The 15,484-nt window shown below is 40.2% G+C and overlaps 1 protein-coding gene across 1 annotated transcript in view; it reads right to left on the reverse strand.

Moving 5' to 3' along the window:
* NAA30 (N-alpha-acetyltransferase 30, NatC catalytic subunit) overlaps positions 1 to 15,484 on the reverse strand; it is a 95,670-nt gene that overhangs the window by 11,593 nt on the left and 68,593 nt on the right. The window contains exon 2 of the mRNA XM_053697326.1: positions 1,249 to 1,372. Coding sequence (XP_053553301.1) covers positions 1,249 to 1,372 — 124 coding nt within the window. The remainder of the gene's footprint in view (positions 1 to 1,248; positions 1,373 to 15,484) is intronic.

Below are 15,484 nucleotides of genomic sequence, written 5' to 3' on the forward strand. Positions count from 1 at the left end.
GGTGCTGCCATATTTGAACCTAGGCTTCACTGCAGGTATTGGAAAGAGTTACCGCACATGTGCAAACATGTCAACAATGGAATGCAGTGGAAGCTACATTTCAACATGACTAGAGGGAGGTGGGGTTAACCTCAAAACTATGCTTATAAGATGTATTAAGTGTTTAATACAATATACCTTTCTCTTTGTATCCTTAGTTGAAACTTTGCTTCTTTCCTTTACAGCATACTAAGTAGGCTATGTATAACATTGCTGCAAAGTCAACTGCCATATAGCGCTAACGATGTGCACGCTCCAGAGCTTACCTCAATATTTTCTTATACAAAGAAGAAACGTTATAAAAAAAAAAAAAATTTAAAAAAAAAAAAAAAAAAAAAAAAGAGGAAAAAAAGAAAGGGAACTTTGATAAGAACATTGGGATTTCCTCCCCCACCCAAATGTACTCCATATAAATCATGGCAATGTAATCTTGACCTCCATGGGGCATCTGACAAATCAAAAAAATAATTAGGGAGAATGTTAATTTCAAAAGTATGCAAAAGGGATATTGTGCTCAAGTATTTTCTATTTAAGGGCCATTGCAGTAAAAAAATAATAGACATTTTAATCCAATCAGCAGCGCTAGTTCTACATCTGAGTCGTGGCGCTAGTCACATGGCTATTTATTTAGAAACTATAAGGAAATACAAATCTGGGCCAACTGATATTGTAGTATTAATGCCCACTGGCTGACTGGGATAACCTCCCACAGCCACAATGGAAATGAGGGGCAAGCATTTAAAGAAAAAAAAACAAAAAAAACAAGGATTTAAGCATAGAACATAAGTGCAAAGATAAAACTAATGCTAGGTCTTTATAATACTGCTGCTTGCGTATAACCATGTTTAAAGTCAGCTGTAGATCAGAAATGCACTAATGGGAGCTAGCTGAGTAGATCACTTGAGCCAATGACAAGAGTGACAAGAGGCATGTGTGTAACCACCAATCCCCCAGCTAGTTTCTTGAAATGTTCGGCTGCTGAGCATATGCATATATACTTTCAACAGAGTAAAGAGAATTTAAAAGCATTAAAATGTTATGCTCACAATCATCATTTAGAATTATATATTGAAAATGTCCCTCTAAAAAGGCAAATGAGTTTTGAGAACATCCCTTGCACTGTAGTCACATGCACGAGTTCTGATTAGTGCTATGCCAGTCGTGTAAGAGACTTCACTGAGCAGTACAAATAGAAAAAACATTGCTCACCTATGCCTTTTCTTCGGTATTTGGAATCCACTGCTAACATAGCTATATACCCTCTGCGGAACATCTTTTTGTGCATATCCAACTTGCAAACAATGGCCCCTACGTATTCATCTCCTACCATAGCCTAAAAAAAAGTAAACACATGAAGGTTTTTAAAAGAACAAATAATGTGTAGCAAACGAACTAAAAAATAAATAAATAAATGACAGGACATACACATTGCACAACACTGAGCTCTTAATTTTGATTAGAAAGGAATTACCCACTACATTTGTCACCCTAATTTGTGGTCACTTCATTTAGCAATTCTGTTAATTACCACCATGTGCTTCAGTACTGTGTAATAAGCAGGCAGGAGATGCCTGTATGACTATATAGCCTCTAATCAGCTTTACTGGACCAACAAAAAAGGAGAATACACCTGCACAACTGGTATGTTTCTTTTTAACCAATACAAGGACAGCAAATGTGTATTTTATATGCAATAATTTAAAGGGACATTGTACACTAGATTTTTCTTTGCATAAATGTTTTCTAGATTATCCATTCATATAGCCCATCTGGGAGTGTTTTTGTAACCATGTATAGTTTTGCTCGTTTCTAAATAATATTGTGCCGATTTTAAGACTCCTAACCAAGCTCCAAAGTTTTAGATGTATACAGACCCCTGGTCGTGTAATGGGTCTTTTTATATGCAGGGGAAAGGGGGGCCTTTCAGTGGTTGTCTCAATCTAACATCAACAGTGCTAAACTGGGAGCTTCTGAGTACGTTTTTAAAAGGTTTTATACTGCATTTTATATCGGTATCTGTGCATATTCTTCTTTGTATTAGTGTGTATTACATGCAGTTATATGAAAATTTGTGTATACTGTCCCTTTAAGACCAACATAAATGATAGAAAGTGATGCATTATAGGTTATGTTGCATTCATGTTCATTTAAAGGGATATTTGAGTGCAAAAGTTAAACGCTCACAAGTGGAAGGATGTATGTAACCTATTAGCAGGACATGTTAAGCAAAAATAATGCAACATTTACATGCTATAAACTATTAGAGAAAGTGAGGTTTGCAACAGAATGTGTTTGACTATATTAATAGCAGCTAAAGTCTTCCTTTACTGAAATGTGGATGGGCTTAAAGAGGCAGTAAACACCTAAAGTAACTTTTCTTTAGCCTTGCAATAAACACTTTTTTTAGACCTTATATTGCAATGTAAAGCGTCTCTCCTTCACAGCCAAAACCCTGTATAAAGAGATAAACGGCTCAAGCTAAAATGCTCCTATATTGTTTTAAGGAACCTCACAGTTCCGACAAGATTTCTTAATTAATCTCAGCAGACCAGAAAGCTTTAATGAACTGGGCCCCTTGTTCGCTGCAAATGGTTTTATAACCAAACTCCACCCATGACTTGCCTTGTTTGGAAGAACTAATCAAGCCTTGTTAAAAGGAGTAGACAACTAGCCCCAATAATGATAGCAAAGAAATGAAGAATCCAAATCTGCAACCTAGGGTTTCTAAACGCTGCAAATTGCCTAAATCAGCTGGACTGCAAGTTACAGAAATTGCTTTTTAGCCTCCTAGGAGAGTTTAACAGTTTGTACAGAGAAGCAAGGCTTCAGCACAGCACTTTTAACCCTAATATATCCAGAGCAAATGTGCATACACACACGTGTGGGAGAGACAGGGGAGAAAAAAGCAGTGAAGGTGTTTATCGGGTTAAAACGGACACGCTCTTCTCTTGAGGAGATTCAAAGGGAGAATGCCATTTCAAACAACTTTCCAATTTATTTCTATTATCTAATTTGTTTTGCTCTCTTGGTATCCTTTGATGAAAAGTACAAAGAAAAGTTGCCAGCACTGCTCCATTAAAGTTCCACTTTTATTGGCACATGATTAAAAAGTTGCAAAAAAACGGCTTCTTTTGATGAAAAGCATACCTTGGTAGGCTCAGGAGCTGCTGATTGCTGGCTGCACATATATGCCTCATGTTATTGACTCACCCATGTGCATTGCTGCTTCAACAAAGGATACCAAGAGAATAAAGCAAATTAAATAGAAGCCTCCTCCTTGTGGCCAGGAGTTTAATTCCCACTAGTAATTGAATGGATTTGTGAACTATCCATGCCACTGGAAAGAAATGGGCTTTTGTGTCCCTTTAAGAGCCAGACAAAGGTGTTTGCCTATAAGCATATCTAAAAAAAAAAAATCCAACAAGTAAAATGTTAACGTAGTGGTTCCCTGGCTCTTGGAACTGGTCAATTCTGCACTGGAACAAGAAGAAATTGAAGATAAGTTTTTCCCTTAACCGCGGTAGTGGACGTTAAAATGACAAACTTAAAACTAACCTGTGTGTTAGCAGCAGCAGAAGAATTTACACACAGCACTGCACCCTATTTTAAAAACTCCACTCCCAAATAGAACAATTGTGTGACGCGAGATCATTTTTAATCCGGAGTATATGGCAGGAATGTGAGCCATTGCCAAATCCTCTACACGTACAGACGCGTCTTTCATCATTAAAAGCCGTCAGGGTAGTCTGTGAGTAACAGCAGACTCAGACAACAAGCCGTGAAAGCACAGATGCATCCCCAGCAGTGGTGTATTGAGTTTCTGTGCTGCCCCAGGCAATGGGAATGCTGCTGCCCCAACAATGTTAACTCATTTGTCTAATATCTCTCACAACTGGAGGTCAGGGAAGCATGGAGGGGTCATACACTTCCAACTAGCCCACATGGGATCTTTTGCAATAAAATATATAGAGAGCATAAGTGCAGGGAAGTATTAGCTGCTGCCCTAACAGGCCAAAATACATCCTTGGCATCCACCAAGGTATGCTCACTGCCCGGTTTATGTGCATTACTTACTGATCTTTGTAGAGGTACATAAGAGAATGTAATTGGTCTGCCAATGCTTTAAAGGGACATCATACACTGGATTTTTCTTTGTAGATGATTTATTTATAGAGCACACCTGGAGTGTTTTTGTAACAATGTATAGTTTTCAAAATGCTAGGTGAAAACACCCAGAAAGGTGGCGCACTCGACTAATATGGGATGTGAGTGGTTAAAACAGTGAATGTGAGACAATATAAAAGACAAAAAATAATATTGCCACTCTAAATGGAATAATTTGAAACAAATGTCTAACCACCAATGTGTATAACTTATTAGTCCATTTAAAAGAGATTTCTCTGTGAATGTGAATCCGATTTCAGGACGGTATGAGGCAGCTCCGCTTGTGGAGAGTGATCTCGGTTCCCCGTGGTAATCTAAATCAAGAAAAGGGCGCCTCATAGTGAACTGTGTGCAGATGGACAAGGAGTAATGGTAAATAAAAAAACTCACAATTAAGATGGCACTAGCAAAAGTGCAAATGAGCATGCTGACGATCACAGTAGTCAGCTCACTGGATACTGATCCCGTATCAGGGGTGGCTTAGATTTCTCCTGAGTCTGGGAGGATGTACTCTTCAAATCCTAATTTTTCCAATCGGGGATAAACCAATTTGAATCACACGCCAAACTCAAATGAATGGTGAGTAAGAAAAACCACTAATGGAATGATCGCAGGTGGGAACTTCCGTAGAAGAAGTTAAAAGTAAAGAGCAGACTCCTCCGTGATAAAATTAAAAAAGCAAAGTTTTTAATCAATACTTGCAACGCATTTCTCGACCTTAAACATTGTCGTTTCATCAGACAAGACACATATAAAAACAAGTTAAAAGCCGCTTTTTTTATGCAGCAACATTGAATTTTATTGGCTATCCAGAGTTTTCAAATCATCCTATATGATGTGTGGAGGCAACGTCTGCAGGTGTCTATTAATTGAGATTAATAATTAACTGCATTAAATAAAAATGCTATAATTATATAACCAACATTATTGCCGGTTTTGTTTGCAAATAATGTTAGTCATGTGTTAATCTTTGTAGGTTGTTGAATGTACTTGCGAATATTTGGAGAACTACTAGAAGTTAATAAAAAACAATGCGTTACAGACCACATATTTCAATAAAATATTTTCATTATTCATATAGCTTAATAAATAATTTGTGGTGTATTAAATAGACATATTAGACAAAAGATAGATAATGACTAATATCTAAAAAAACATAATTTATGCTTACCTGATAAATTTATTTCTCTTGTAGTGTGTTCAGTCCACGGGTTATCCATTACTTATGGGATATATTCTCCTTCCCAACAGGAAGTTGCAAGAGGATCACCCAAGCAGAGCTGCTATATAGCTCCTCCCCTCACATGTCATATCCAGTCATTCGACCGAAACAAGACGAGAAAGGAGAAACTATAAGTTGCAGTGGTGACTGGAGTTATAATTTTAAAATTTAGAACCTGCCTTAAAAGACAGGGCGGGCCGTGGACTGAACACACTACAAGAGAAATAAATTTATCAGGTAAGCATAAATTATGTTTTCTCTCGTTAAGTGTGTTCAGTCCACGGGTCATCCATTACTTATGGGATACCAATACCAAAGCTAAGTACACGGATGATGGGAGGGACAAGGCAGGAACATTAAACAGAAGGAACCACTGCCTGTAGAACCTTTCTCCCAAAACCAGCCTCCGAAGAAGCGAAAGTGTCAAATTTGTAAAATTTGTAAAAAGTATGAAGTGAAGACCAAGTTGCAGCCTTGCAAATCTGTTCAACAGAGGCCTCATTCTTAAAGGCCCAGGTGGAAGCCACAGCTCTGGTGGAATGAGCTGTAATTCTTTCAGGAGGCTGCTGTCCAGCAGTCTCATAGGCTAAACGTATTATGCTACAAAGCCAAAAGGAGAGAGAGAGGTAGCCGAAGCCTTTTGACCTCTCCTCTGTCCAGAGTAAACGACAAACAGAGAAGAAGTTTGTCTAAAATCTTTAGTTGCCTGTAAGTAGAACTTCAGAGCACGGACCACGTCTAGATTATGCAAAAGACGTTCCTTCTTTGAAGAAGGATTAGGACATAATGATGGAACAACAATCTCTTGATTGATATTCCTGTTAGAAACAACCTTAGGTTTAGTACGCAGAACTACCTTGTCTGAATGAAAGATCAGATAAGGAGAATCAAAATGTAAGGCAGATAACTCAGAGACTCTTCGAGCCGAGGAAATAGCCATCAAAAACAAAACTTTCCAAGATAAAAGCTTAATATCAATGGAATGAAGGGGTTCAAACGGAACACCCTGAAGAACTTTAAGAACCAAGTTTAAGCTCCACGGAGGAGCAACAGCTTTAAACACAGGCTTAATTCTAGCCAAAGCCTGACAAAAGGCCTGGACGTCTGGATTCTCTGCCAGACGTTTGTGTAAAAGAATAGACAGAGCTGAAATCTGTCCCTTTAGCGAACTAGCGGATAAACCCTTTTCTAAACCCTCTTGTAGAAAAGCTAATATCCTAGGAATCCTAACCTTACTCCATGAGTAACTCTTGGATTCGCACCAATATAAATATTTACGCCATATCTTATGGTAAATTTTTCTTGTCACAGGTTTCCGAGCCTGTATTAATGTATCAATAACCGAATCCGAAAACCCACGCTTTGATAGAATCAAGCGTTCAATTTCCAGGCAGTCAGCCTCAGAGAAATTAGGTTTGGATGGTTGAAAGGACCCTGAATTAGAAGGTCCTGCCTCAGAGGAAGAGACCAAGGTGGACAGGACGACATGTCCACTAGGTCTGCATACCAGGTCCTGCGTGGCCACGCAGGCGCTATCAGAATTACTGATGCCCTCTCCTGTTTGATCCTGGCAATCAGCCGAGGTAGCAACGGAAATGGTGGAAACACATAAGCTATGTTGAAAACCCAAGGGGCTGCTAATGCATCTACCAGCACCGCTCCCGGGTCCCTGGACCTGGATCCGTAACAAGGAAGCTTCGCGTTCTGGCGAGATGCCATGAGATCCAGATCCGGTTCGCCCCAACGACGAATCAGTTGAGCAAATACCTCCGGGTGAAGTTCCCACTCTCCCGGATGAAAAGTCTGGCGATTTAGGAAATCCACCTCCCAGTTCTCTACGCCTGGGATGTGAATCGCTGACAGGTGGCAAGAGTGAGACTCTGCCCAGCGAATTATCTTCGAGACTTCCAACATCGCTAGGGAACTCCTGGTTCCCCATTGATGATTGATGTAAGCCACAGTCGTGATATTGTCCGACTGAAATCTGATGAACCTCAGCTTTGCTAACTGAGGCCAAGCAAGAAGAGCATTGAATATTGCTCTTAATTCTAGAATGTTTATAGGGAGTTCCAGACTGCTCCCCAGCCTAAAAGGCTGGCATCCGTTGTTACAATCGTCCAATCTGGCCTGCGAAAGGTCATTCCTTTGGACAGATGAACCGGTGACAACCACCAGAGAAGCGAATCTCTGGTCTCCTGGTCCAGATTTAGCAAAGGGGACAGATCTGAGTAATCCCCGTTCCATTGACTGAGCATGCATAGTTGCAGCGGTCTGAGATGCAGGCGCGCAAATGGCACTATGTCCATTGCCGCGACCATTAAGCCGATTACCTCCATGCACTGAGCTACTGATGGGCTTGGAACGGAATGAAGGACACGGCAAGCATTGAGAATCTTTGATAACCTGGACTCCGTCAGGTAAATCTTCATCTCTACAGAATCTATAAGAGTCCCTAGAAAAGGAACCCTTGTGAGTGGTAACAGAGAACTCTTTTCCACGTTCACTTTCCACCCATGCGACCTCAGAAATGCTAGAACTATCTCTGTATGAGACTTTGCATTCTGAAAACTTGACGCTTGTATCAGAATGTCTAGGTACGGAGCCACCGCTATGCCTCGTGGTCTTAGTACCGCCAGAAGTGAGCACAGAACCTTCGTAAAAATTCTCGGGGCCGTGGCTAACCCGAAGAGAAGAGCCACAAACTGGTAATGCCTGTCTAGAAAGGCAAACCTCAGGTACCGATAATGATCTTTGTGAATCGTATATGAAGGTAAGCATCCTTTAAGTCCACCGTGGTCATATATTGACCCTCTTGGATCATGGGTAGGATGGTTTCCATCTTGAACGATGGTACCCTTAGGAATTTGTTTAAGATCTTTAAGTCCAAGATTGGTCTGAAGGTTCCCTCTTTTTTGGGAACCACAAATAGATTTGAGTAAAATCCTTGTCCCTGTTCCGATCGCGGAACTGAGTGGATCACTCCCATGATTAAGAGGTCTTGTACACAATGTAGAAATGCCTCTCTCTTTACTGGGTTTGTCGATAACCTCGAAAGATGGAACCTCCCTTGTGGAGGAGAGGTTTTGAAATCCAGAAGGTATCCCTGAGATATAATCTTTAACGTCCAGGGATCCTGCACATCTCTTGCCCAAGCCTGGGCAAAGAGAAAGTCTGCCCCCACTAAATCCGTCTCCGGATAGGGGGCCCTGACTTCATGCTGTCTTAGGGGCGGGAGTAGGCTTTCTGGCCTGCTTGCCCTTGTTCCATGACTGGTTGCCTTTCCAACCCTGTCTGTAACGAGCAGTAGTTCCTTCCTGTTTTGGAGCGGAGGAAGTCGATGCTGCTCCTGCCTTGAAGTTACGAAAGGCACGAAAATTAGACTGTTTGGCCTTTGGTTTGGCCCTGTCCTGAGGAAGGGCGTGGCCCTTACCTCCCGTAATGTCAGCAATAATTTCCTTCAAGCCGGGCCCGAATAAGGTCTGCCCTTTGAAAGGAATGTTAAGTAGCTTAGACTTGGAAGTTACATCCGCTGACCAGGATTTAAGCCAGAGCGCTCTGCGCGCCTGTATAGCGAATCCGGAATTTTTAGCCGTAAGTTTGGTTAGATGTACTACGGCATCTGAAACAAACGCATTAGCTTGCTTAAGGGTTCTAACTTTGCTCAAAGCCTCATCCAACGGTTCTGTGCGAATCGCCTCTTCCAGAGACTCAAACCAGAATGCCGCTGCAGCCGTGACAGGCGCAATGCATGCAAGAGGCTGTAATATAAAACCCTGTTGAACAAACATTTTCTTAAGATAACCCTCTAATTTTTTATCCATTGGATCTGAGAAAGCACAGCTATCCTCCACCGGGATAGTGGTACGCTTGGCTAACGTAGAAACTGCTCCCTCCACCTTAGGGACCGTCTGCCATAAGTCTCGTGTGGTGGTGTCTATAGGGAACATTTTTCTAAATATCGGGGGAGGGGAAAAAGGCACACCGGGTCTATCCCACTCCTTACTTATAATTTCTGTAAGTCTTTTTGGTATAGGAAAAACGTCAGTACACACCGGTACCGCATAGTATCAATCCAACCTACACAATTTCTCTGGAATTGCCACCGTGTCGCAATCATTCAGAGCCGCTAATACCTCCCCTAGTAACACACGGAGGTTCTCAAGCTTAAATTTAAAATTTGAAATTTCTGAATCCGGTCTCCCCGGATCAGAACCGTCACCGACAGAATGAAGCTCACCGTCCTCATGTTCTCATGTCATTGTGACGCAGTATCAGACATGGCTCTCGTGTCATCAGCGCGCTCTGTCCTTAACCCAGAGCTATCGCGTTTGCCCCTTAATTCGGGCATATTATATAATACTTCTTTCATAACATTAGCCATATCATGTAAAGTGATTTGTAAGGGCCTAGATGTACTAGGTGTCTCAATCCTACGCATCTCCAGAGCGGGAGACGCAGGTACTGACACGTGAGGAGAGTTAGGCGGCATAACTTCCCCCTCGTTGTCTGGTGATAGCTTCTTTATCGGTACAGATTGACTTTTATTCAAAGCAATATCAATACAATTGGTACACATCGTTCTATTGGGCTCCACATTGGCTTTTGAACATGATTAACAAACAGTTTCCTCTGAATCAGACATGTTTAAACAGACTTAGCAATGAAACCAACAAGCTTGGAAATCACTTTCAATAAGTTTACAAGCAATATAAAAAACGCTGCAGCGCTTCAAAAATACAGATATAATTAAACAATTCTTAACAAGAAGTGTATTATTAGCAGAGGCTTGCACCCATTAGCAAAAGGATGATTAACCCCTCAATACCCAAAACGGATAAAACAGATATCAATTAAGATTTAACGCTTTTAATCACAGTCAGCACACTGTCACAGATCTGCTGTGACCGATTACCTCCCTCACAAATGAAATTTGCAGACCCCTGAGCTCTCTAGAGACGTCCTGGATCAAGGAGGAAGAAACAGGAAGACTGTGCAAGAATTTTAACTGCGCAACAAGGCGCTAAAACAAGGGCCCTCCCACTCCAATCACAACAGTGGGAGCCCTGATATAACGGTTTCCATGCAGAAAAATATGTTAGCCATGTGGAAAAAAATCATGCCCAAGCGATTTATCACCAAAGTACCTCACAAAAACGAATAACATGCCAGTAAACGTTTTATTAAAAAACAACATTTTTCAATGTCATGCAAAGCTATCACTAAGCCTGCTACCAGTCGCTACCACTGCAGAGAAGGCTTAAGTATTATTTCAGTGTTAACAGTATTTTCTCAGTCAAATTCTAGTCCCTAGAATATAACTCGACTGCGCATACATTTATCAGCCTGATACCAGTTGCCACTACTGCATTTAAGGCTGTACTTACATCTTACGGTAACAGCAGTATTTTCTTAGTCAATTCCATTCCCAGAAAATAAAGTACTGCACATACCTCATTTGCGGAGGACCCCGCATGCTATTCCCAGTTTCTGAAGTTACCCCACTCCTCAGAATGTCGAGAACAGCCAGTGGATCTTAGTTACGCCTGCTAAGATCATAGAAAAAAAACGCAGGCAGTTTCTTCTTCCAAATACTGCCTAAGATAGAAAAACAGCACACTCCGGTGCCATTTAAAATAACAAACTTTTGATTGAAGAATAGTTAAGTAAAAACTCCAGCTCCTCTCGCGACCTCCTTTGTTGAGGGTTGCAAGAGAATGACTGGGTATGACATGTGAGGGGAGGAGCTATATAGCAGCTCTGCTTGGGTGATCCTCTTGCAACTTCCTGTTGGGAAGGAGAATATATCCCATAAGTAATGGATGACCCGTGGACTGAACACACTTAACAAGAGAAAAGGGGTATCCACTCATATCAAGTAAAAAAAAAAACATGTGTCAACCAAAAAGTATTGATAGTATTAGAAATATATAAATATAACTGACCACAAATTGTTTGTCTCTAACTATTATATTGACCCAAAAATGAAGAGGTCTAAAGAATTATCTGAAAGATATACTAACATATATTAAATGGTTAAAAATAATCTATAAGTTCCATAGTGTAAAAATGGTTGGGAATACTGTATACCTATTAAAGCTATAAGCCATTTGAAAAATGATGGCATGGTGTATAAAAAAGTGGGTGAATTTATGATGAATAAATGTATATTGTGTATGTGAAATGTATGTAGATTGGACTTAGGTCTTAATTGAATGCTGCTAGGTCTACATTGGCATATAGACCTAGAGGGTAAAGAGTGTGTAATTTATGAATTACAAAAGTTTCTCTTTGGCGTAATCTTCTTAACCTACTGTAGTCTGCTGATTTTGGAACATGGTTTATCGGCAAAAATTTGTATATATATGGATTACTTGAATGTGCATGTAGACAGTGATTGGGGATGCCGAGTTTGATTTTTTTTATTTTTACAATTTCTAAAATGTTCACCCCATCGTATTCACAATTAGAACCATGTAACAAACAATCTCTTCAGAAACCCATTTGGTCTTAAAGGGATTTAAAAATGCAACAAAAAAGAGGCTGTAATGCGGGTAAATTTATTAAATCGGGAAAAAAAAAAAAAAAAAGTGTTTGTGTGGCCAACAATACTTGGGACGCACCTCCAGAATCATGAGAATACGATGGGGTGAACATTTTAGAAATTGTGTAAAAAAAAAAAAAAATCAAACAGCATCCCCAATCACTGTCTACATGCACATTCAAGTTATATATATATATATATATATATATATATATATATATATATATATATATATATATATATATATATATATATATATATATATATATATATATATATATATATATATATATATATATATATATATATATATATATACACACAAATTTTTGCCAATAGACCATGTTCCAAAATCTGCAGACTACAATAGATAGATTAATAAGATTACACCAAAGAGAAACTTTTTGGATTCATAAATTACACTCTTTACCCTCTAGGTCTAAATGTCAATGTAGACCTAGCAGCATTCAATTAAGACCTGAGTCCAATCAAAGCACCCTTCATACATTTCACAAACACAATATAGATTTATTCATCATAAATTAACCAAAGAAATGTTTTATACACCATGCCATCATTTTTAAATGGCTTAGATATACAGTATTCCCAACTATTTTTAAACTACGAAACTTTTAGATTATTTTTAACCATTTCATATATGTTAGTATATCTTTCAGATAATTTAGACCTTCATTTTTGGGTCGATATAATTGTTCGAGACAATGTGGTAAGTTATATTTATATATTTCTAATACTATCAATACTTTTTGGTTGACATATGTTTTACTTGATACGAGTGGATACCCCATTTTTTAAATATTAGTCATCTATCTTTTGTCTAATATGTCTGTATTTAAATACACCGCAAATTTATTAAGCTATATGAATAATGAAAATATTTTATTGAAATATGTGGTCTGTAACACATTGTTTTTTATTAACTTCTAGTAGTTCTCCAAATGTTCGCAAGTACATTCAACAACCTACAAAGATTAACACATGACTAACACTATTTGCAAACAAAACCGGCAATAATTTTGGTTATTATAGCATTTTTATTTAAAGTAGTTAATTATTCATCTCAATTAATAGACACCTGCAGACGTTACCTCCACACATCATAGGATGATTTGAAAACTCTGGACAGCCAATAAAATTCAATGTGGCTGCATAAAAAAAGTGGCTTTTGGGAGGCGGAGCTAGCTGCGTTACAGAGCAGTCGCATCCATAATCTACTCCGTAGCCCAGGTGCTATATTTCAACTTTTAATTAACTTTTCCACGCTAATTTCATCTTTTTTTTGCATTCCCTGTCGCTTTTAATAACTCCCCTTGCTCCGAGCTTACAGAAAAGGAGACCTATATGGATTAAGTGTCGCATAGACAAACCCGCGGTGCGGACCCTCAGTTCATTTGCCTAACATCTGGAGCTGTGATTATCTGCTCCACGGCTGTCATCGGAGGCGACAGCTTCTGAACGCTCTCGGTCCGCCAGAATCACTGACCCTCTCTCCCCTCCCGTAGGCAGAATACCGCACCCGCCCGCAGCACAAAGTACATCTGAATAGCCCAGGGAGGGATCGCAATCCAACTACTCAGAGCACGGACTCCCTCTGACTAGTGCCTTTACAGACCTGTTCCTCGAGCCCTCAACTGTCCGGCCTCATCTACCCGGTCCTCCGGTATAGCCCTTCCCGGCGCTCACGGCTGGGAAGCCTACTATACGCCTGCAACAAGTGCGCACATAGTTGCGGCCTACTAAAAGTCAGCAGAGACATACCCACGTGGCGGACGTGAGAGACCTTATCGGAGCCAGACTAAGCCAGTAAGTTATTGCCTGTTTTACACACGCTATACTGAGGGACTTGGGACTATCTTATATCCACTAACTTTCTAAGAGAGTTTACTGTATTAAGAACAGAGGAAGATTCTGTGGCACTTTATTAAAAGAGATTGGGCCCCGTTTTAAAACACTCCTTACACTGAACTGCAGTTATAACGCTCCCATTTTCACTTTTGTATGTGACACCTTGAGGCTAAGCCTTTATTCTATCAAACTATAGAAATTTGAATAATACCTGCTGAGCCCAGCTACACTAACTCAGACTAAGAAGCATCTTCCATTATCTATATAAGTGACTACTAATAGGTGTGAACAGTAACATTTCATCTCACTGAGACTCTATAGTTATGGCTCTATAATAACCGACATCAATATGGCCCCAATTCGAATAGCTACCCTTAATGAACAAGGATTGAATTCCCCAACAAAGAGGAAACTCTTGCTTAATTATATCCGTGCTCATAAGGTCCATATCCTGTTTCTTCAGGAGACACATTGGTCAGTGGACTCCCACACCATTAGGAACTCACGATACTACCCTATTTGCGAAATGGCCTCAAATAATACAGGGAAAACCAGAGGAGTGGCAATTCTACTCAGTAGAGACTTGACCTTTGCAGTAGAACACATAGAGAAAGACACTGAGGGTAGATTCCTCATACTAGTCTGTAAGCTTAATGGCATACAATACACCTTAGCCTCAGTATATGCGCCAAATGCAAAACAGATCCCCTTTGTAAGACAGTTCCTCGCCAGGGTAGACCAACTTAAGAGGCCACCTAATCATAGGAGGGGACTTTAATATGGTATGGGACCCACACAAAGATAAGAGATCCCTCCTCACCACACACTCAGATAGAAATGTCTCATCAACCTCCAATGCCTTCCGAAAACTTATGTTCCAGCATCATTTATACGATGCATGGAGATGCCTAGCTCCCACAACCATAGATTTCACACATTACTCCAAAGCCCACAACTCGTTCTCAAGGATCGACTATGTCCTGTGTGACTCTTGGTCCCTAGACAAAATGACAAACCCAACTGTTCAGCCATGCACATGGTCGGATCATGATATGGTCTATCTAGACTTTTCCGAGTTACAGACCTTGACCAGCAGACCCTCCTGGAGACTTTCTGACCACCTACTGACTGAAAGAGAGATACCATCGCTCCTTAGAGAAATAACTGACTTCCTAACACACAATGACACAGGCACTACTGACCTAGACATGGTCTGGGCAGCCCTTAAGGCATACCTGAGAGGGTACTTCATTAAGACGTTAGCACATCACCGTAAATCAGGTAGTCAATCTTTAGCCAAGCTCTATGGAGATCTTTATGCCCTAGAGACCACCAACAAATCATGCCCTGAATCCCTATTATCCCAACAGATAGGCCACATTAGAGAAGAAATTGCCAGAAGGGAAACCCTACGAGTGCAAGACAACTTACACAGACTTAAACAGTTATATTATTACAAGGGCAATAGGGCAGACAGGCTCCTAGCCAATAAGCTCAGGAAACGCACACAGCAGAGTAGAATAGCATCTATTTCTACCCAACAGGGTCCAGTCCACTCCCCTAGAGCAATAGGAGTGGCCTTTGCGGATTATTACTCCTCTCTTTATAAGATTGCGTCGGCAGAGCCAATGACTAAGGCCACTCCGGATGAC

This window comes from Bombina bombina, chromosome 1, assembly GCF_027579735.1.
Source record: "Bombina bombina isolate aBomBom1 chromosome 1, aBomBom1.pri, whole genome shotgun sequence".
Taxonomy (NCBI): domain Eukaryota; kingdom Metazoa; phylum Chordata; class Amphibia; order Anura; family Bombinatoridae; genus Bombina; species Bombina bombina.